Source organism: Bos grunniens, chromosome 15, assembly GCF_055505025.1.
Source record: "Bos grunniens cultivar Pamir isolate PY7600 chromosome 15, Bosgru_T2T1.0, whole genome shotgun sequence".
In the NCBI taxonomy this organism is placed as follows: Eukaryota; Metazoa; Chordata; class Mammalia; order Artiodactyla; family Bovidae; genus Bos; species Bos grunniens.
The window spans coordinates 63,931,318-63,954,928 of NC_141179.1; the positions used below are offsets into that span (position 1 = coordinate 63,931,318).

Consider the following 23,611-nt stretch of genomic DNA (forward strand, 5'->3'; position numbering starts at 1 on the left):
AAGAACACTGGAGTGGGTTGCCATTGCCTTCTCCAATGCATGAAAGTGAAAAGTGAAAGTGAAGTAGCTCAGTCTGTCCAACTCTTAGCAACCCCATGGACTGCAGCTTACCAAGCTCCTCCGTCCATGGGATTTTCTAGGCAAGAGTACTGGAGTGGGGTGCCATTGCCTTCTCCGATTTAGCACATAGCAGACCTTAATAAATATGTATTGAATTAACCATCATTTGTTGTATACCTCTGTATTCTCTGAGACTGAACAACTTAAAGGCAAGGGCTATTTCTTTACCTTTGTATTTGCATAAAATAAACATAGTTTTGTACTTAGCAAATAATAATAACTAAATAAAGGCTATTTATGTTAATTTTTAAGGACCACAGATAAATCAGTTATAATATATAGGCCTAACGTGTTGTCTATAAAGTGTTAAAAATAACATATATCTAACTATAGTACTGTTTAAAATAATAAAAGCTATTTTAATATTTCCTTTTAAAACAAAAAGTAAAGCAAAAATCCTACTAATTTGAAATCAAAGGCCCTCAGAAAAAAAGCACCAAGTTATATAATATATGACATGAATTTTTGTCAGCTTCACTTTGCTAGATTACATGTTTAATGGTATTTTACTGATACAATGTTAAAATGCCAAGTTACTTATCAAGCAATACTAAATTACTTTACCTGTAATGTCTTTAATGTTTCCTTCAATCCTTCTATTTCTTTTTCCTTTATTTCTGTAGCAAGTTGAAATTTTCCCTTTAAGCAAAAAACTATATTTCACTAATTTCCAATGTAAGTGACATTATTAACAGAGAAAACAAGAGTTCAAGAACCAAAATCTCTATTTGAAACTAAATACTTCACAGACTTTAAACTTGGAACTATACTATAACCCATATTTCCAGTGATTACAAAATATCACAAAATTACAATTAGGTCTATACAAGATTACAAATATCATGAAATGGAAAACCTCATCATAACAATAAATCATTTTATCAGGAAAGCATTCCTGAGAACTTATGGACACTATATAATTATTTAATTCATATAGCTAGAATAAATATATTCTAATTAATAAGACACAATTACATTTGTTTTATAAATATAGGGATATTATAAAAATTTTTAAGAAAGGCCTTTTGCTAAAAATAGCTATAAATTTTAATATTATAAATGGCATATCTTTTGATATAATAAAAACATGTATTAGCTATTTTACTGTGTTTTAAAGAATGTAATTTCATTGAAAAGGCATTAAAAACATATTATACATAATAGAAACACTGTAGTATAGTGGAAAGAGCATTAATTTAAAGGCTGAAGAAATCTAGGTTCATTTCAACTTTACCGCTTCAAAATGGGAACTTCAGCAAGTCATTTAAATCTTGCTAGGCCTCAATACTCTTAACTGTAAAATGATAAGAGCTGAAGTAACAGGATTCCCTTAAATCCCTCCTGTTTCTAAAATTTTAGGAAATTAATAGTCTCCATTGTTTATTACCAATGCTCCTTTCCATTATAGTGAACAATTGATAATTAAAAGCATTTAACTGTTTCAAATTATTAAAAAATTAATAAATACCTTTTCTTCTTCCAAGGCACACATCTTCATTTGCAACTGATAAGAATTTTAAAAATCAAAATACAGGTAAATGAAATGTTACCAGTGATTTACACTGGCCAATGAGACTATGTGTGTGCTAAGTCGCTTCAGTGGTACCCAACTCTTTGCGACCCTATGGTCTGCAGCTTGCCAGGCTCCTCTGTCCACGGGATTATCCAGGCAAGCATACTGGAGTGGGTTGCCATGCCCTCCTCCAGGGGGTCTTTCTGACCCAAGAACTGAACCTGTGTCTCTTATGCCTCCTGCATCAGGAGGCAGGTTCTTCACCACTAGCGCCGCCTGGGAAGCCCAATGAGACTACAGAAATGTCTATATTGTTTGAACTTAGTACAATGTGATTATGTTTTCACACTGAGAAAATAAATAATAAAAATATAAAATAGGGGGAAAAGCCAGTCACCAAAGTAAATGAACAATTTAATCTTAGGATCAGAGTATCCACGGTTTTTCCCCCCAGTTTCTTAAATGTTTCAGTATGTTGCATCTACTCATAAACAATAACATATAACATTTTCTAAAAGCACACTTTTATGAAATTGATATAGTTTATATTTGCACTGACAGTATTTTCTGAAATTTTTTAAAAATGCATGTGTCAGTCTAATAAATAAATAATGACATTTTAAAATAGGAAAACTAAAGTGAACTTGCCAACAAAAACTAATTAAATATTCCAAGCAACACAAAGATACTAGGCAAAGTTGTTAAGAAATAAAACTTCTTTGGCATTTCTCCATCTCATTTTCCATATTCCTCACTTACATTCAAGAATCCCTTCTTAAAAAAAAAAAAAAAAGAAGAAACAAATATTTGTTAAAGGAAAAAAAATAATAATAAAGAATGCAATAGCACTTTCTCCTCTAACTTTCAGATAACCTGGATTTCTTTCTTGCCCAGAGTCCCTTGTGGTAAGAGACTTAGACTTGCTCTCTCCTAAGGAATACTATGCTGTATAGTTGGTTTCTGCTTCCTTACCCTTCAATTAAAACTCCCATAACTTAAGTAAAGCCAATTTCAGACTACAAGGAAGAAGTTTACCATCTGCTCCAACAAATCCACGCTACAGTGTAAATTAGCCATAACCTTAACCCACTAGTAATGTAGATTATATAGGTTTATTTCTTTTTATGCATTTCTTTCTAAACACACACACTTGTATGGAAATAATAAAAACAAAAAGAGGGAAGGAAAAAGGAAGAAAAAATGATAATGTTGGCATGGCTATAGGAAAGGCACTTTCAGAGTGTATTTTTCTTAGGCACATTTCTTACACTTATATTTTATAACTAGGGACTGAAGATCAATCTGAGGTAGTAAAGAAGAGCTATAGAATTTAGAATTCAAAATAATGGAAGGAGTTGTTTTTCATTTCTTTAAAATATTTTTCCTTTATTTTTTCTATTTTTCTACTAATTTTTCTTTCATTTGCTGATACCTGAAATTTACAGAGGTGAATGATAATCATATCTCCTCATCCTTTATATCCCCCTACTTGCATCTCAGCTTTTCACCAGTGTTATAATTCTTGCTTGGGTAAAGGAATAATGTGACAATGTAAGCTCCTGGATATGCTAGTTAAAGATAGAGGGGAGAAGGGAGAGAAAGAGCAAGAATACACATTCACTTACATAGTTTATTTAGGACAAATGAAAACACCTCTCCAAGGAAATAATTTTCTCCTTAATTAAGTCATTCTACTACAGTACAGTATTATCAGTTGTGATTCAAAATAACCTTGTTCATTTCCTGCTTCCAATAACACACTTTTTGTCTTCAGTGAGTATGATGAACAACATGTCATAATATTCATGAGAAGTGGGAAAATTGCAATATTTAAAACTGTAGTGTTTTTCTATCCTTAAGAAATTACCTGCTTTTTAAAAACTGCCATGGCTTCTTTGTGTTGCTTTGCTAATGTATCCTTTTGATTCTGAAGAGTTTCCTATTTTAAAAATTATGAAAAGTTAAAACATAAATTACAGCAACTCAGTTTTAAATTTTTACTGGATTCACAAATTATACATCTTCATTGTACATATTATTTTAGGCTCTTAAGATGCAACTCACGACAGTTTTTATAATTTTTTTAACTGTCATGAAACTCAGCATACAATAATTTTGCTTCCAGTTGTGTCTTCATGATAAAACATATTGCTTTCTAAAATTCTAAACTCTGAATATAGCTCACTCTAAAATTTTCTTCAAGAAAAATATCATCGAAATTATTAAAATTAACAGTCCAATACAAAGTAGACTAGTTTCAAGAGTTTCAAAAAAACCAATTTTATTACCTAAGCACAAGTGTTTACATAGTAATGTTTGATTCTTTAAACTCACTAAAATAATTTTTTACAAAATCAGAAGTACCATAGGGCATCTTAAAAAAATTCATATAAACGATTCCATTTCTTTCCTCTACACCTTTTTTTAGCTGAAGTGGTATCCTGTCATTTAGATTCAAGATGAATTTTTCTTCTACCTTTATCAAGTAATTCTTATAATTAAAAAAATTAGATCTAAAACTGACAACCACTTTCAAATGTTTCTTTTATTTTATTCGATAGTCCTACATATACATTGATTTATCAATTAAAAAAAATTTTTTTAATGATCTACTGATCTATTATGATAGTTGGGAATTTGGCTTTCTTATACAACCATAATCCTACATGTCCTCCCTCTATTCTTCCAACAGTTATATAAAAAATGTGACAAATATTAATAGTATTTATACTCTTGTAACTATGCAATTTTTATTCAATGCTAAGCCACATGGCATATCATGATTACATTTCTATTCTCATACAACTTTTATTTTTTCTGAGGCTAGCAATTACTTTAAAATATTTTAATTCTCATAACTAATTTTTAGAAATAATATGCCATTTCCAAGGTCTGTATCAATTGGTTCAGCTGCAAAAAAGAATAGAAAAGGCAAAGTAAGAAGATCCCAAGAATGACTTAAGAAATCCCAAACTGTATAGGAAACCAGACATTAAAATTTTTTTTTGGCCAAACCATGTGGCTTGGAGGATCTTAGTTCCCTGACCAGGGATTCAACCTGGGCCCCAGCAGTGAAAGCACCAAGTCCTAACCACTGGACCACCAGGGAATAATTACCCAAAAATTAGGCATTTAGAAAACCTGTAGATATTGTACAAAATTTTTCAGAGGCTACTGCCCAGTTTATTAGACTCTAATCTACTGCTGCAACAAGGAAAGAATGAATTTATAGGAAACGTCAGGGACAAGTACTTTGAGGAGAAGATTATGAAGTAGGTGTGAACTCCAGCTCTCTCCCCACTTTTTGTGAATAGCTGTAAAATCTAGAAATAGATTTCCAGGTGCATGCTCAGTTGCTAAGTCATGCCTGACTCTATGACCCCTTGGACTGTAGCCCCAAAAGCTCCTCTGTCTATGTGATTTCTCAAGCAAGAATACTGGAGTGGATTGCTATTTCCTTCTCCAGGATCTTTTTGACCCAGGGATTGAACCTGCATCTACTGTTAGGCAGGCAAATTCTTTATCACTGAGCCATCTGAGAAGCCCAATCATACCCATACTGGTGTTAAAACACTACTGTTCCCCATTCAAGAACCCAAAGGGTGAACATTTGTTCAAGACCTTAAGGCCATAAATAAAATAACCACTTCCCATTCCTGATAAATTATGAGCCATTCAGTAATTTCTAAGACTGCTTACTAAGAGAAAATTAGAAAGTTGTCTAGATTTCACTGACTACTATAGATATTGGATAATTTAAGTTCTCAATAATGGAACTTTTCCCTTAGGAACTTAAACAAAAACAAGAATATTTTCTTTTAAAAAAATAACTTTTCAACAGCCCCTCCCACACACACACACCTGCAGTTAAAGCCCTCCAAATTGTCATAAAGCTTTCTATTTGTATCTGAGCAATGCAGACAAGTCCTTAATACTCTAACAGAACACCGCAAGTATCGGCAGGACCCAACTGCTTACTACAATCTTCCCCTTGACCCACTGGCAAAATCCTACTCCTTATTTAAGGATAGTATTAGCAGCAGCCAAACTAGCAGAAGCTTCTATTGACTTGGTTTAAGGATCTTGTTTAAATTTGATAGTTCTATATGCTGAACAAGCCCGGACACTTACTAAAAACACATTTCTCAGCAAGCAGGCTTACTTCCTATGAATTTTTTATTACTTTCTCCCTCATACATTTCAACTCAGTGCTATCCTCTAAACATTGCTAATTACCCAAAGAAGAGGAATTTCACAAGATCTAGCCTCTATTCAAACAATCACTATGCCTCAAATGGATTTATTTTAAAAACTCCTAGGAAATCTGGGTTTAATAATGCGTGCTTAGTCGTTCAGTCATGTCTGACCCTGCGATCCCATAGACTGTAGTCCGCCAGGCTTCTCTGTTCATGGGGATTCTCCAGGCAAGAATACTGGAGTGGGTTGCCATACCCTCCTCCAGGGGACCTTCCCAACCCAGGGATTGAACCCAGGTCTTATCTGTTGATATATCATTTTCTGAAACTAAAATGGGAACTATCAGGTAAGATATACTGTAAGAGTCTCAACTGACCCCTAAAACAAGACTCTTTACCAGAGGTAAAATCAGTCCAGATGACAGTACTTACCCACTCAGCAGAGTTTGCCAAGTGTCAAGAGATAACAAAGTTAACATAAAACTATCAATAATATCAAGGTTATTTGGAATAGTATCTGAAGTAGTCCATGATTTTGTAATACTGTAAAAACAATGAATGTTTCTAACCTCAATAGGATTACCAATTAAAATGAACAACAGTTATTAAGTACTCTGAAGTACTTTAGGAAGTAAGCTTCCTAAAGAGGTGGCTATTATGAAACCACACTATACAGGATAATAAAGCCTAAAGGAAATATCCCAGTTTATCTTTATGACACACAGGCAGCCCTCAGTTAGCTCCTGGCCCAATGATACTCTAAACAGCTAAATCTTCCTGTAGATAAAACAACAACAACAACAAACAACGCTATTCTGGAATGTCCACAACTGGCTCCAGAGTCTGAAAAGAATACATGGTTGTAAAATATAAGAGAATCCCTGACACTTTCAGGACAGACACTTGGTGGCACCAGAGAACCTCAATGGAACTCTGCAAACATTTACAAGAAATTACCCATCGGAACAAGGACATATTAAAAACTATATTCTATTAGCATTGGTGGGGTAATTTTAATAAGATTTTTGAGGATGTCTCTGGTGCAAATCTTATGTCTCCCTCACAATCCTAGTAAAACTGTTATCCTTCTAAACCCAAGCTTCAGGACGCCCCACTGAACGTGTCCAAATAGATTTCCTAAAATTAACCCTTGAAAAGGTTTCTGAATGTGTTCTGATCATTGCTTACTACTTTTCTGGATGGACTGAAACTTTTTCTTGAGAGAGAGCTATAATTATGAGAGTAGGAAAAAATTACTTGATTTTGTGCTCCCAATATGAGTATTTCCCGTAATAGAGGCACTTTCTACTGGACCTGTTATTACGGAATTTTGCAAAGTCCTGTCATTTATTTGGATATTTCATTGTCCCAATCATTTCCACTCTTGAGGGAAAGTAGAAAGTTAATGGCATCTTAAATCTGACATTCTTGAACTGCCGGGACCAAGAAGGTTATGTCTAATGCTCAAGACCATTAAGTCCACACTCTCCTACACTCATTGGCTTTCACCACACATATCTGTTAGAGCTTGCCACATGAAACTGGCTACTGATATCCCAACCTTAGACATTTTCTTACTTTGGATAAACGAGCAAAGTATTATACTCCAAGGACTCAGGAAATATACTGCATAGTCTTATCACCATCTCATGTAAATTGCCTTTCCTCTACATGATCTAAAATGCAGATCAAAGCTAAGAGAATTCATTACCCATTAGACCTGCCTTGCAAGAAATGATAAAAGGAGACCTGCAGGTTGAAATGAAAGGACACAAAAGACTCCATACGAAGAAATAAAAATCTTTATTTCCATATGAAGAAATAAAAATCTCAATAAAGGTAAATACATGAGAAATTTATAAAAGCTTGTATTACTCTAACAATTTTTGTTTGTTTGTTTCTATGTGATTTAAGAAACTAACACTTAAAAAATTATTAGACTAAAAGCTAGTATTATTGTAACTTTGATTTGTAACTCCACATTTGTTTTCTATGTAATTCAGAGACTAGGGAATTCCCTGGTGGTCCAGTGGTTAAGACTCCATGCTCCCAATGCAAGGGGCCTATGTTCAATCTCTAGTCAGGGAACTAGATCCTGCCTGCTGCAACTAAAGATCCTGCAAGCCATAATGAAGATCCCACATGTGGCAACAAAGATCTATGTGTCGCAGCTAAGACCCAGTGCAGCCAAATAAATAAATAAATATTGTTAAAAATCTACGAAGTTGCTATTATTATAAAAAAATTCAGAGATTAATACATATTTAAAACTACTAGTTTATTTTCTTGAGCATACAATATGCTATGCTATGCTAAGTCACTTCAGTCATGTCCGACTCTGTGTGACCCCATAGATGGTAGCCTACCAGGCTCCCCCGTCCCTGGGATTCTCCAGGCAAGAACACTGGAGTGGGTTGCCATTTCCTTCTCCAATGCATGAAAGTGAAAAGTGAAAGTGAAGTCGCCTAGTCGTGTCCGACTCTTAGCGACCCTATGGACTGCAGCCTACCAGGCTCCTCCATCCATAGGATTTTCCAGGCAAGAGTACTAGAGTGGGGTGCCATTGCCTTCTCCGAGCATACAATATATAAAGATGTAATTCTGTAATATCAACAACTGAAAGGGGTGTAGATAGAACTATAAAGGAATAGAGTACTTATATGTTATTGACATTAACCTGATACATATTCAAATTAGAGTGCTATAATAATAGATGCTAACTATTGGACTGCAATAGTTAGCATCCTTGGACTGCAAGGAGATCCAACTAGTCCATTCTAAAGGAGATCAGCCCTGGCTGTTCTTTGGAAGGAATGATGCTAAAGCTGAAACTCCAGTACTTTGGCCACCTCATGCAAAGAGCTGACTCATTGGAAAAGACTCTGATGCTGGGAGGGATTGGGGGCAGGAGGAGAAGAGGATGAGGTGGCTGAATGGCATCACCGACTCGATGGATGTGAGTTTGAATGAACTCCAGGAGATGGTGATGGACAGGGAGGCCTGGCGTGTTGCAATTCATGGGGTTGCAAAGAGTCGGACACTGAGCGACTGAACTGAACTGAACTGAACTGTAATACCTATGGTAACCAAAAAGGAAATAGCTAGAGAGTATACACAAAAGGAAATGAGAAAGGAATTCAAACATTTTACCATAAAAAATCAACTAAACACAAAAGATGATGGTAATCAGGAAATGAGGACAAAAATCTATCAGATACATATAAAACAGACAGCAAAATGACAGAAGTTAGTCATTCCTTATCAGTAATTACTTTAAATGTATATTTAAAGTCTCTCATCAAAAGACAAACACTGGAAGAATGCATAGAAAATGTGATCCAACTTTATGCTATCTACAAAAGACTAACTTTAAATCTAAAGACACAAATACGTTAAAATAAAAAAGTGGAAAAAGATATTCCATCAAAATAACAACCAACCAAACAAACAAAAAAGCGGACTTTAAAAAGTTACAATAGACATAGAAAGACATTATATATTCATAAAACATTCAATAAGGAAAAAGATAACAATCATAAACATTTATGAACCAAATGACAGACCATCAAAATATATGAAGCAAAAATGGACAGAATTGAAGCAATAAATAGTTCTACAATAACAGTTGAAGACTTCAACACCTCATTCTCAAAAACAGAATACCCAGTTAGAAGATAACAAGGAAATAGAGGAGACTGGAATAACACAGTAAACAACCTAGATCTAACAGACATAAACAGAACACTCTACCCCAAAACAAAATATATATTCTTCTCAGGTGCATATTGGACATTTTTCCAGGACAGACCATATGCTAGGCCACAAATTAAGTTGCAATAGATTTTGATTGCATTCAAAGTATCCTCTCTGATCACAATGGGAAGAAGTTAGAAATCAGTAACAGGAGGAAAACTAGAAAACCCATATATTTGTGAAAATTAAACAACAAACTCTTAAACAACTGTGATTAAAGAAATCACAAGGAAAATTAGAAAATAAAGAAGGACAAATGAAAACAAAAAAAAAAACATACCAAAACTGATGGGATGCAGCAAAAGACACGCTAATGGGAATATTTATAACTATAAATACTTACATTAAAAAACAAGAAAGATCTCAAATCAACAACCTAACTTTACACTTGATAAAGAGAAGAACAAACTAAACCCAAAGTTAACCACAGAAAGAAAATAATGAAGATCAGAGCAGAGATAAATAAAATAGAGAATAGAAAAATAATAGACAGGGCTTCCCTGGTGGCTCAGTGGTAAAGAAACAGCCTGCCAACGCAGGGGACACAGGTTCGAGACACGGGTTTAATCCCTAATCTGGGAAAATTCCACATGGCGTGGAACAACTAACCGCATGCACCTCAGCTACTGAGCCTGCGCACTCGAGTCCGTGAGCTACAACCACTGAAGCCTGCATGCCCTAGAGCCCACGTTCCACACAAAAGAATTCACCGCGGTGAGACACCTGTGCTCCACAACTAGAGGGTGGTCCCTGCACTCCACAACTTGACTAAAGACCCAATACAGCCAAAAATAAATCTAAAAATTTTAGAAAAGAAAAATAGAGAAAATCAGTGAAATTAAAAGTTGGTTCTAAAAAACAATTAAAAAAAAAAAAGTTGGTTCTTTGAAAAGTTAACAAAATTGACAAACCTTTACCTAGATGGACTGGGCTTCCCTGGTGACTCATATGGTAAAGAACCTGCCTGCAATGAGGCAGACCTGGGTTCGATCCCTGGAATGGAAAGATTCCCTGGAGGAGGGCATGGCAACTTACTCCAGTATTCTTGCCTGGTGAATCCCCATGGACAGAGGAGCCTGGAGGGCCTCAGTCTGTGGGGTTGCAAAGTCAGACGCGACTGAGAGACTAAACACAGGACAGATGGACTAAGAAAAAAAGAAAAGGCTCAAATTTTGAAAGTGCTCAAATTTCAAAAATGGAAGTGGGGGCATTACTACTGATTCTGCAGAAATAAAAAGTATTATAAGAGTACTTTGGACTGCAAGGAGATTCAACCAGTCCATCCTAAAGGAGATCAGTCCTGGGTGTTCATAAACTCCAATACTTTGGCCATCTGATGCAAAGAGCTGACTCATTTGAAAAGACCCTGATGCTGGGAAAGATTGAAGGCAGGAGGAGAAGGGGGACAACACAGGATGAGATGGTTGGATGCATCACCGACTCAATGGACATGAGTATGGGTAAACTGCAGGAGTTGGTGATGGACAGGGAGGCCTGGCGTGTTGTGGTTCATGGGGTCACAAAGAGTCGGACATGACTGAGCGACTGAACTGAACTGATAAGAGTATTATGAACAATTCTATGCCAACAAATTGGGTAACCTAGATGAAATGGAGAATTCCTAGAAATGCAAAACCTACCAAATAACAAAGAAACAGAAAAATTTAACAGACCTATAACTATTAGGACTTCCCTGATGGCTCAGACAATAAAGTGTCTGCCTACAATGCGGGAGTCATGGGTTTAATCCCTGGGTCAGGAAGACCTCCTGGAGAAGGAAATGGCAACCCACTCCAGTATTCTTGTCTAGAAAATCCCATGGATGGAGGAGACTGGGAGGTTACAGTCCATGGGGTCGCAAAAAGTCAGACACGACTGAGGGACTTCAGTTTAGCTTTAGCTTAAGCTTGTAACTATTAAGGAGATTGAATCTGTAATAAAAAATAAACACCCAACACAGAAAAGCCCTGAGCTTGATCAAACATTTAAAGAAGAATTAACAGCAATCCTCCTCAAACTTTTCCAAAGAGTTGAAAAGGAAGGAATACTTCCTAACTCATGCTTTTAAGCCAGTGTCACCTTGATACCAAAGCCAGATGAAAAAACACGTCAAAAAAAGAATACTATAGACCAATACCCCTAAAGAACAGTGATGCAACATTTCTCAAAAAAAAAAAAAAAAAAAAACCCACTAGCAAACTGAATTCAGATAAAAGGATCATACACCATGACCAAGTAGGATTTATCCTTGGGATAAGAGAAGAGTTCAACACACAAAAAGTCAATCAATGCAATAAACCATATTAACACAATGAAGGGGGAAAAAAGCACACAATTATCTCAACTTATGAAATAAAAAGGAAATGACAAAATTCAATACCCTTTCATGATTTAAAAAAAAAAACTCAACAAACTAGGAAAAGAAGGAAACTACTTCAACATAATAGCCATATTTGTAAACCCCACATGAACATAATACTCAATGGTAAAGGACTGAAAGCTTTTCCTCTAAGGTTAGGAAGAAAGCAAGGATGCCCACTTTTACAGCTTCTCCTCAACATAGTATTAGAAGCCTTAGTCAAAGTAATGAGGCAAGAAAAAGAAATCCAGTTTGAAAAAGAAAAAGTAGAATTATCTGTCTGCAGGTCTTATATGTACAAAACCCTAAAGATTCCACCAAAAAATTGAATAAATGAATTTAGCAAAGTAATAAGATACAGTCACACCAAAATCAGTTGCATGTTCAATACAATGAACAACCCAAAAATGAAATTAAGAAAACAGTTACATTTACAATAGCACTAACAAGAATAAAATACATAGAAATTCACTCAATCAAGGAGATAAAAGACCTGTATAATGAAAACTACAAAACAGTGCCAAAAGAAAATAAATTAAATAAAACACAAAAAGTGTAAACACATCCTTTGTGCTGGGATTAGAAAGCTTCATGTTAGTAAGATGTCAATACTATCCAAAGTTCCCTATAGATTCAACGCAATCTCTATGGGAATTCCAATGATATTTTTGCAGAAATAGAAAAACTCATCCTAAAATTCAAATGGAATCTCAAGGAACCCCAAACAGTCAAATAATCTTGAAAAAGAAGAACAAAGCTCGGAGATTCACATGTCCTGATTTCAAAACTTACTGGAAAGCTCTAGGAATCAAAACAGTGTAGTAATGGCATAAAGAAAGACACATGGACCAATGGAACAAAATTAAGAGCCCAGAAATAAGCCCTCTTACATAGTCAAATATTTTTGACAAGGGTGCCAAGATCATTCAATCAGGAAAGAACAGTCTTGCCAACCAAAGGTTCTAGAAAAACTGGATACAAATATGCAAAAGAATGAAGCTGAACCCTTACCTAACACCATACACAAAAATGAACTCAACCAAAACACCCAACCAACCTGTTAATAAAGCAAAACCATGTTTATTAGAATTCACTGCAGTAACTGAGGACACTACCTTGACAGTCTTCAGTTCAGTTTAGTTGAATCGCTCAGTCGTGTCCGACTCTTTGCAACCCCATGAATCGCAGCACGCCAGGCCTCCCTGTCCATCACCAACTCCCGGAGTTCACTCAGACTCACGTCCATCGGAGTCAGTGACACCATCCAGCCATCTCATCCTCTGTCGTCCCCTTCTCCTCCTGCCCCCAATCCCTCCCAGCATCAGAGTCTTTTCCAATGAGTCAGCTCTTTGCATGAGGTGGCCAAAGTATTGGAGTTTCAGCTTCAATATCAGTCCTTCCAATGAATACCCAGGACTGATCTCCTTTAGAATGGAGTGGTTGGATCTCCTTGCAGTCCAAGGGACTCTCAACAGTCTTCTCCAACACCACTGTTCAAAAGCATCAATTCTTTGGTGCTCAGCTTTCTTCACAGTCCAACTCTCACATCCATACATAACTACTGGAAAAACCATAGCCTTGACTAGACGGACCTTTGTTGGCAAAGTAATATCTCTGCTTTTTAATATGCTGTCTATGCTGGTCATAACTTTTCTGCCAAGGAGTAAGCGTCTTTTTATTTCATGGCTGCAGTCACCATCTGCAGTGATTTTGGAGCCCCAAACAACAAAGTCAGCCACTGTTACCCCATCTATTTGCCATGAAGCGATAGGACCAGATGCCATGATCTTAGTTTTCTGAATGTTGAGCTTTTTTTTTTTTTTTGCTATGCTTAAGACTTGTGTCTCCTTACTTCCTCCCCCTTACCCTCCATTCCCAAGACAGATCCCGATTGCAACTGAATGTTGAGCTTTAAGCCAACTGATTTACTCTCTTCTTTCACTTTCATCAAGAGGCTCTTTAGTTCTTTTTTGCTTTATGCCATAAGGGTGGTGTCATCTACATATCTGAGGGTATTGGTATTTCTCCTGGCAATCTTAATTCCAGCTTGTGCTTCATACATCATTTCTCATGATGTACTCTGCATATAAGTTAAATAAACAGGGTGACAATACACAGCCTTGATATACTCCTTTCCCTGTTTGGAACCAGTCTGTTGTTCCATATTCAGTTCTAACTGTTGCTTCTTGACCTGCATACAGATTTCTCAGGAGGCAGATCACGTGGTCTGGTATTACCATTCACTAATTATCTCATGTATTTGGATCTATTTCTGGACTCTGTTATATTTTATCTGTTCATGTGTCAGTTCAGTTCAGTCGCTCAGTCATGTCCAACTCTTTGAGACCCCATGAATTACAGCACGCCAGGCTTCCCTGTCCATCACCAACTCCCGGAGTTCACTAAAACTCATGTCCATCGAGTCGGTGATGCCATCCAGCCATCTCATCCTCTGTTGTCCCCTTCTCCTCCTGCCCCCAATCCCTCCCAGCATCAGAGTCTTTTCCAATGAGTCAACTCTTTGCATGAGGTGGCCAAAGTATTGGAGTTTCAGCTTTAGCATCATTCCTTCCAAAGAACACCCAGGACCGATCTCCTTTAGAATGGACGGGTTGGATCTCCTTGCAGTCCAAGGGACTCTCAAGAGTCTTCTCCAACACCACAGTTCAAAAGCATCAATTCTTCAGTGCTCAGCTTTCTTCACAGTCCAACTCTCACATCCATACATAACTACTGGAAAAACCATAGCCTTGACTAGACGGACCTTTGTTGGCAAAGTAATGTCTCTGCTTTTGAATATGCTATCTAGGTTGGTCATAACTTTCCTTCCAAGGGGTAAGCATCTTTTAATTTCATGGCTGCAACCACCATCTGCAGTGATTTAGGAGCCCAAAAAAATAAAGTCCGACACTGTTTCCACTGTTTCCCCATCTATTTCCCATTAAGTGATGGGACCGGATGCCTGTTCATGTATGCTGCTGCTGCTGCTGCTAAGTCGCTTCAGTCGTGTCTGACTCTGTGCGACCCCATCGACGGCAGCCCTCTAGGCTCCTCTGTCCCTGGGATTCTCCAGGCAAGAATACTGGAGTGGGTTGCCATTTCCTTCTCCAATGGATGAAAGTGAAAAGTGAAAGTGAAGTTGTTCAGTCGTGCCTGACTCTTAGCAACCCCATGGACTGCAGCCCACCAGGCTCCTCCATCCATGGGATTTTCCAGGCAAGAGTACTGGAGTGGGTTGCCATTGCCTTCTCCGCTGTTCATGTATACTACACCAAGCTATTTCAATTATTGCAGCTTTAAAATATGTTTATGATTCTTGTGGGACTATTTCATCCTCTTTGTTTTCAAAACTTTCCCAGGCACTTTTTTCAAGTTTATTTCCACATAAATCTTAGAATCAGCGTAAGTATCCCATATACACAAGTGGTATTTTAAACTGGACTATATAAAACTTACTGATTAACTTAAAGATTCTGATAACTTTTGACTGTTAATGCTCTCTATTCAAAATAAGCTATGACTTTACGTTCTGAAATATGCTTGGAAGTTTCAATTGCATTTGGAATTTATCTGTTTTTTCCTCTGCACAGACAGGTTTCTTTATTTCAGACCTGTCCCTCATGTAACCCAACTCTGGTTTTACTCCCATTTCTACACAACCTTGTTGATCTGTCTGGCTTCAAAATTCCCATCGTAGGCCTGTCCTCTCTATTATGTGAATTCTGATTCTGACGTGTTGTCTCTGTGTTCCTGTTTCAAAACTGCCTAACACTGCAAAGAAGGGCCATCTTGATTAAGCTTTCAGTTTTTAGTTGTTAAAGTTACTTTGCTGGAAAGGCAAGAGAAGCACTATCAAAAATGCTTCTATATGGATAAGGATCAAAAGAGAATCAGATTTTTTAAATATTTGGTTATAATATGTAATAATAGCCTAGGAAAATATGGAACTATTCTGAGGTTACATTTCTTAAAAAATACTTTGACTCTTCTATAATACACAATATGTTTTTCAGATATGAAATAATTCACAATAGTTTCCAGAGTTATCCTTTGCTATTTTCCTATTAGAAAGCATGAAAAATAAATGGTTATTCTGTTTTTTGGAAGCCCAAATGTTATTAATAGTTTTAGCTGTAATTTTTTGGAGACTCTGTAAAGTGATGCACAATTCTCCAAATATTATATTTTGGAAATTTAAAAATTATCTTTGCAAGTAAGGATTAAAATACATTTTTAAATAAAATGATAATCAGAAGAGGAAATACTCACCTTTTGCCATTTAAGTTCTTGTGTCTCCATAATAATTTTAGCAATCTGCTCTTCATACTGAGTTTCTGCTTCCTAAGTCAAAAAGAAGAAAAATGCTAGTAAATAAGGACTTGAAAACTTCCAGTTTTGGTTCATTCTAAGGAGAAAGAGATCTAAAGAGATAAAAAACAACATCCTCCCACCCTTACAACAAGAAAAAAAAGTTGGAAATGTTGCAAGTTAAACAGTTAAATCCATCAGAGAACTGAGGTCCCATATCAACCAAGTAATCCAAAATCTGGATTGAGACAGGTACCTGCAGGGAGAAAAGAACCACAGCATTTGCGTACCTGGAACATAAGCCACTGAGTACTGATAAGAAAACTCAGCTACAAGTCCTTAATACATTTCTAAAGGCAGAGCATGGGCTGGTGTAAGAAGATGAATCTCCTGATGGCTAGAGAAATAAGGAGGTTAATGCTTTCTGACAGGTTTTTCTTCCATGAAACCCACTAGGTGTTTACAGAAAAGGAAGGAAAGAATCTGAGAAAACTTTCCCCCTGTGGTACTGGTTGGAGAGGAGAAGAGCAGTCACAAGCCATCTTCCCTAAATCTACTACAGACCAAAAACTTAATCTGCAGGGGAAAGGAAAATCAAAAGTACATCTAAGGACACTAGTGGAAAACCTCTGTAGCTAGGAAAAGGAATCAACCGACAACACTAAAAACTTACTTAGACAAGACTATCTTTCTTATCTCCTTGAAAGAACAAAACCGTTAATCTACGGGGGGTAGGGCAATAAAAACTGTAGCATGAGAGCACTTGTGGAAACCCCCTGAAGCTGAGAGAAGGCTACAAAAATAAAACAACAGTTCTATCACTGGGGCAGGGGAAGGAATACATTCTAGGCCTACCATTAAATACAGAAAAGGGATCAGAATTCTAGTGAAGGCTTCACCTTGAGAATCAGGCTCACTAAAGACTGAGGGCTTAATAGAAACATCAGAAAATGCTCCTATTCCCTACCTGATACCACCACCCAACTAATTAAGCAGTGAGATACAGCTGGAAGAGCTGCAAAGACAGACCCTCTCTGGGAAGCAGCACAAAGAGACCCAAAATCAAGGGAGGAAGTCTAAAGTCAGCCAGGAAGCAGTTATTTAGAAAAACTCTGATTTTGTTTAAAATACTGTAATATTCTTGAATTTGTCCGCACAATAAACAGAAGTATCACTAGAGAAATCTGAAGCTTCTATTGGAAACTTTGACAGGTAGACTTGAAAGGGGACTGGTTGAGTGTTAGAGGACTGTCACCACACACACACACTCATCACACACACACACACACACACACACACACACACACACACTCACAGACAGCTCTTCTGCAAAGACTGAGAGGTTTTCTTGTTTGTTTTGCTTCCAGGTATTTTAGGCTATCTCTGTCAGACAAAGCACTAGCTGATCACTAAGCTAAGAACATGGCACACGTGACAAAAACTGAAGACTTAAAATTATTTCAGAAAAGTCACTAAACAGAGACAAAAACAAGCAGCAACCCTATAGAGGAGGAGGAATCGTATTTCCAGAGCTGTCACATACTCAAAATGCCCATTTCTCAACAAAATGTCCATTTCTCAACAAAAAATTATAAGGCATCCAGGTAAACAGAAGAGTGATTCATACACAGGAAAACAAACAAACAATTTAATAGTAACTGTTCCTGAGCAAATGCAGACAATGGACCTAGACAGACTTTAAATCAATAATTTTAAAATATGTGCAAAATGCTAAAAGAAACCATGTACAGAAGTTCTATAGCCATTAAAAAGTTAAGGGAATGCTACAAACAAGTTTATGGTCATAAATGTGACAACTTACAGAGACAGACCAATTATTCCAAAACAACAAACTACCAAACCTCAACTAAGGAGATAAACAAAATCTGCAACAGCTCGATAACCATAAATTCAAAAGCTCCTAAAAAAGAAATTTCTTTCTTAGGAAACAGCTTTTCTTTAAGTGTGAACATTTAGGCTATTCCATGCATATTAGAAATATTTATTTTTGATACTTGGTACTTAATCAAACCAAGAAACCCTCTGAAAGAGTGATTAATATTGTATTAGACAATATGAAAAACTGAATTGGGCCATTTCGTAGGAGGTGGATTATGAGTTTGAAAAGGAGAATGAAAGTACCCAGTCACAGTTTTGGCTACTTGGACAAGAGCCTGCTATATATACTACGTCCCTAAATCTGTTCAGGGTCAAGAATTGAAGAGGCCTGACCAATGCACAGTCCATCGTGTAAAACTACAGCCTGAAGCAAGTACTTTAAAAAAAGCATGTCACTTTCTAAAGGTTATAAAGAGTAAATAAACCAGCAAATTACTCCTCTTTTATTGTTTTTGTAAAAACAATAAAATCCTTGTAGTCCTAAGGCAGCCAATAAAAAATAAACACTTTAAAGTTTAGTTTTTAAAGTCTTTTTTAAGGTTCTATATTCTTGGATATTTTATTGAAGTTTCATATGGGATTTCCTTACCAAATTTATCATATTTTTTTCTCATTGACAATTTAATAAGAATTTTTATTAATGATTTTTGAAAACTGCCTGAAGAATGAAAAAAAGTGAAAAGTTCAAATAAAATGTAAATAATAATTTTTAATAAAAAGCAAGAAGTTATACCAAAATCCTAACACAGTAGAAGTATATTATAATGTTACTTTCAGCAATGTGGATAACACTCATTTTCCCAGTTTTCCATGTAGTTTAAGATACAGATTCTACAAATCATTATAACTGCAAAAGGGTTATGACAGCACAACTAATTTTACGGGGAACTGAAATGCTGCTTAATATTATTTACCACATTGTACACATGTTCAGCTGGTCAGTTATGTATGACTTTTTTGACCCCATGGACTGTGGCCCACCAGGCTCCTCTGTCCATGGGATTATCCCAGCAAGAATTACACCATTAATTACCCAGTTTCCTTCCTACTAATTTCCTTAGCAAATCATTACTTTTTTTTTTTTTTGGCTGCACCCCACCAAACATCAAATGACCCAAAAATGAAGGAAAAAAAGAGACAACAGAAACAGATCTACAGGTCCATATATTCGAGTTTATAGGTATTGTTGTTATTCAGTCACTAAGTCGTGTCTAATTCTTTGCAACCCCATATACTGCATCATGCCAGGCTTCCCAGTTCTTCACTATCTCTCAGAGTTTGCTCAAACTCACACCTTATTGAGTCAGTGACGCTATCCAACCATCTCATCCTTTGTTGCTCCCTTCTCCTGCCCTCAATCTTTCCTAGCAGCAGGGTCTTTTTCCAACGAGTCAGCTCTTCCCATCAGGTGGTACTGAAGCTTTAGTCCAATGAATATTCAGAGGATTTCCTTTAAGACTGACTGGTTTGATCTCCTTGCTGTCCAAGTAACTCTCAAGAGTCTTCTCCAGCACCACAGCTTGAAAGCATCAATTCTTGCCTTCTTTATGGTCAAACTCTCACATCCATAGATTACTACTGGAAAAACCATAACTTTAGCTATACGGACCTTTGTTGGCAAAGTGATGTCTCTGCTTTTTAATATGTTGTCTACATTTGTCACAGCTTCCTTCCAAGGAGTATGCATCTTTTAATTTCATGGCTGCAGTCACCATCTATAGTGATTTGATTTTGGAGCCCAAGAAGATAAAATCTGTTATTGTTTCCACTTTTTCTCCATCTATTTTCCATGAAGTGGTGGGACTGGATGCCACGATCTTAGTTCTTTGAACGTTGAGTTTTAAGCCAGATTTTTCACTCTCTTCTTTCACTCTTATCAGGAGCTCTTTAGTTCCTCTTTGCTTTATTCCATTAGAATTATATCATCTGCATATCTGAGGTTGTTGATATTTCTCCCAGTAATCTTAATTCCAGCTTATGAGTCAGCCTGGCATTTTGTATGATGTACTCTTAATATAAGTTAAATATGCAGGGTGACAATATACTCATTGACAGCCTTGATGTACTCCTTTCCCAAATTTGAACCAGTCCATTGTTCCATGTCTGATTCTAACTATTGCTTCTTGACCTGCATACAGGTTTCTCAGGAGACAGGTAAGGTGGTCTGGTATTCCCATTTCTTTAAGACTTTTTCACAGTTTGTTGTTGATTCACACAGTCAAAGGCTTTAGCATAGTCAATGAAACAGAAGTAGATGTTTTTCTGGAATTCACTTGCTTTTTCTGTGATCCAACGGATGTTGGCAACTTGATCTCTTTTTCCTCACCTTTCCTAAATCCAGCTTGTACATCTAGACATGTTCAGTTCATGTACTGCTGAAGCCTACCTTGAAGGATTTTGAGCATTACATTGCTAGCACACAAAATGAGCACAACTGTGTGGTAATTTGAACATTCTTTGGCACTGTCTGTCTTTGGGATTGGAATGAAAGCTGACCTTTTCCAGTCCTGTGGCCACTGCTGAGTTTTCCAAATTTGCTGGCATATTGAGTGTAGCGTTTTCACAGCATCATCTTTTAGGATTTGAAATAGCTCAGCTAGAATTCAATCACTTACACTAGCTTTGTTCATAATAATGCTTCCTAAGGCCCACTTGACTTCACATTCCAGGATGTTTGGCTCTAGATGAGTGACCACACCATCAGAGTTCGTTGTTTAGTTGCTAAGTCATATCTGACTCTTTGTGACCCCGTGGATTGTAACCCACCAGGCTCCTGTGTCCATGGGATTCCCTAGGCAAGAACAGTGGAGTGGGTTGCCATTTCCTTCTCCAGGGAATCTTCCCGACCCAGGGACTGAACCCATGTCTCCTGCATGCAGGGAGATTCTTTACCACCTGAGCCACCAGTAAAGCTTATCTGGGTCATTAAGACCTTTTTTGTATAGTTCTTCTGTGTATTCTGCCACCACTTCTTAATATCTTCTGCTTCTCTTAGGTCCTTGATGTTTCTGTCCTTTACTGTGCCTAGCTTTGTATGAAATGTTCCCTTGGTATCTCCAATTTTCTTGAAGAAATCTCCAGTCTTTCCCATTCTATTGTTTTTCTCCATTACTTTGCATTATTCGCTTAAGGTTTTCTTATCCCTCTTTGCTATTCTCTGCAACTCTGCATTCAGTTGGGTGTATCTTTCCCTTTCTCCCCTGCCTTTCATTTCTCTTCTATTTTCAGCTATTCGTAAGGCCTCCTCAGACAACCATTGTGCCTTCTCACATTTCTTTTTCTTGGGGGTGGTTCTTGTCACTGCTTCCTACACAATGTTACAAACTTTCAGCCACAGTTCTTCAGGCATTCTGTCTACCAGATCTAATCCCTTGAATCTATTCATCACCTCTACTGTATAATCATACGGGATTTGATTTAAGTCATACCTGAATGGCCTAGTGGTTTTCCCTACTTTCTTCAATTTAAGCGTGAATTTTGAAATCAGAAACTCATGATCTGAGCCACAGTCAGCTCCCGATCTTGCTTTTGCTGACTCTGTAGAGTTTCTCCATCTTCGGCTGCAAAGAATATAATCAATCAGATTTAAATCCTGGCCCTCTGGTGATGTCCATGTGTACAGTCGTCTCCTGTGTTGTTGGAAGAGGGTGTTTGCTATGATCAATGTGTTCTCTTGGCAAAACTCTGTTAGCCTTTGTGCTGGTTCATTTTGTACTCCAAGGCCAAACTTGCCTGTTATTCCAGATATCTTTTGACTTCCTACTTGTGCATTCCAATCCCCTATGATGAAAAGGATATCTTTTTTTAGTGTTAGTTCTAGAAAGTCTTGTATGTCTTCAGAGAACTGTTCAACTTCAGCTTCTTTGGCCGTAGTGGCTGGGGCATCGACTTGGATTACTGTGATGTTGAATGGTTTGCCTTGGAAATGAACAGAGATCATTCTGTTGGTTTTGAGACTGCACCCAAGTACTGCATTTCAGACTCTTTTGTTGACTATAAGGGCTACTCCAATCCTTCTAGGGGATTCTTGCCCACATTAGTAGATATATTGGTCATCTGAATTAAAATCACCCATTCCTGTCCATTTTAGTTCACTGATTCCTCAAATGTCAATGTTCACTCACACCATCTCCTGCTTGACCATGTCCAATTTATCTTGATTCATGAACCGAATATTCTAGGTTCCTATGCAATACTGTTCTTTATAGCCTCAGATTTTACTTTCACCACCAGACACATCCACAGCTGAGTGTCATTTGCACTTTGGCCCAGACTCTTCATTCGTTCTGGAGCTATTTCTCTGCTCTTCCCCAGTGGCATATTGGACACCTACCAACCTGGGGGCTCATATTCTGGAGTCATATCTTTTTGCTTTTTCATACTGTTCATAGATATATATATACTATATATAGATATCGACTTTAAATATATGAAACTATATGCAAGAAACTATATGACAATATCAATTTCAGCAGAGGAATGAAAGTTATAAAAGAAGAACCAAATGAAAATATTAGGACTGAAAATATAAGAAGGAAAATTAAGAACTCAACAGATTGACCTAATCAGCAAACTACATAACCTGAAAATTCATTAACTGAAAGGAAGGGGAAAAAATAACCAGACTGAAATATGTACAGAAAAAGAAAAAGGAGAAGGAAAATGCAGACAAAAAATAAATAAATAATTATACAGAAGATTTGAACAAGATTGACAAAGTTGACCAAATTCACAGTCATTCTATATTACACCCAAGAAACACAGAATACATATTATATTTTTTTCGAATTCATCTCTGTTGGCCTATTCAGCAAATTTGATTATATGCTTGACTAGAGAACAAAGTTCCACAAATATTATGTGACTGAAATTATGTAAAGCTTATAATCTGACATAAAATTATCCAAAAAAATTTTTTAAAGTTAATAGAAAGTAAAATGAAACTCTCAAATATTTGTAGAAGTAGTAGTACACATCTAAATAATGCATGGGTCAAAGAATAAATTACAATCTGAACTGAGTGATAATAAAGATGTAGATAATATAGTTAATGAATTTACATAAATTTGTGGGATCCAACTAAAGGCATGCTAAGAGAAAAATTTAGTCTTAAATGCTGTACATTAGAAAAGGAACAAAGGTGAAAACTAATCAACTAAATACCATCTTTAGAAGTTCAAGACAAAAAGAACAAATTAAAGTAAGGAAATAATAAAGATAAGAGTGAATAGTAATAAAACACAAAACAAATATGCAACAGAGAGAATCAAAGGGGAAAATTAATTCCTTGAAAAGAACAACATAACTGATAAACCTTGAAAAAGACTGATCCGAAATTCCTACTCATTTACAACATCTCTGCATCAGTTATTTCTTCTATGAAGCTTTCCTCACTCCCCTTAGTAAAATGAGACATTTCATTGTCCAGACTCAGAGTATATTCTGCAATCCTTTATTATTACA

General features: G+C 36.6%; 1 protein-coding gene across 50 annotated transcripts in view; it reads right to left on the bottom strand.

Annotated features, from left to right (window-relative positions):
• CCDC73 (coiled-coil domain containing 73) overlaps positions 1-23,611 on the bottom strand; it is a 153,583-nt gene that overhangs the window by 81,961 nt on the left and 48,011 nt on the right. For 16 of the 50 annotated variants that reach the window (XR_015142224.1, XR_015142219.1, XR_015142218.1 and 13 more), the window contains exons 3-6: positions 16,211-16,282; positions 3,501-3,572; positions 1,589-1,624; positions 685-759 (exon numbers count right to left, since the gene is read on the bottom strand). Coding sequence is in view for 42 of the 50 variants with exons in the window: in XM_086340998.1 (XP_086197124.1) it covers positions 685-759; positions 1,589-1,624; positions 3,501-3,572; positions 16,211-16,282 (255 nt within the window). In the remaining 8 variants the exon portion in view is untranslated. The remainder of the gene's footprint in view (positions 1-684; positions 760-1,588; positions 1,625-3,500; positions 3,573-16,210; positions 16,283-23,611) is intronic. The other 34 variants (XR_015142222.1, XR_015142226.1, XR_015142221.1 and 31 more) reach the window with 5 other exon arrangements.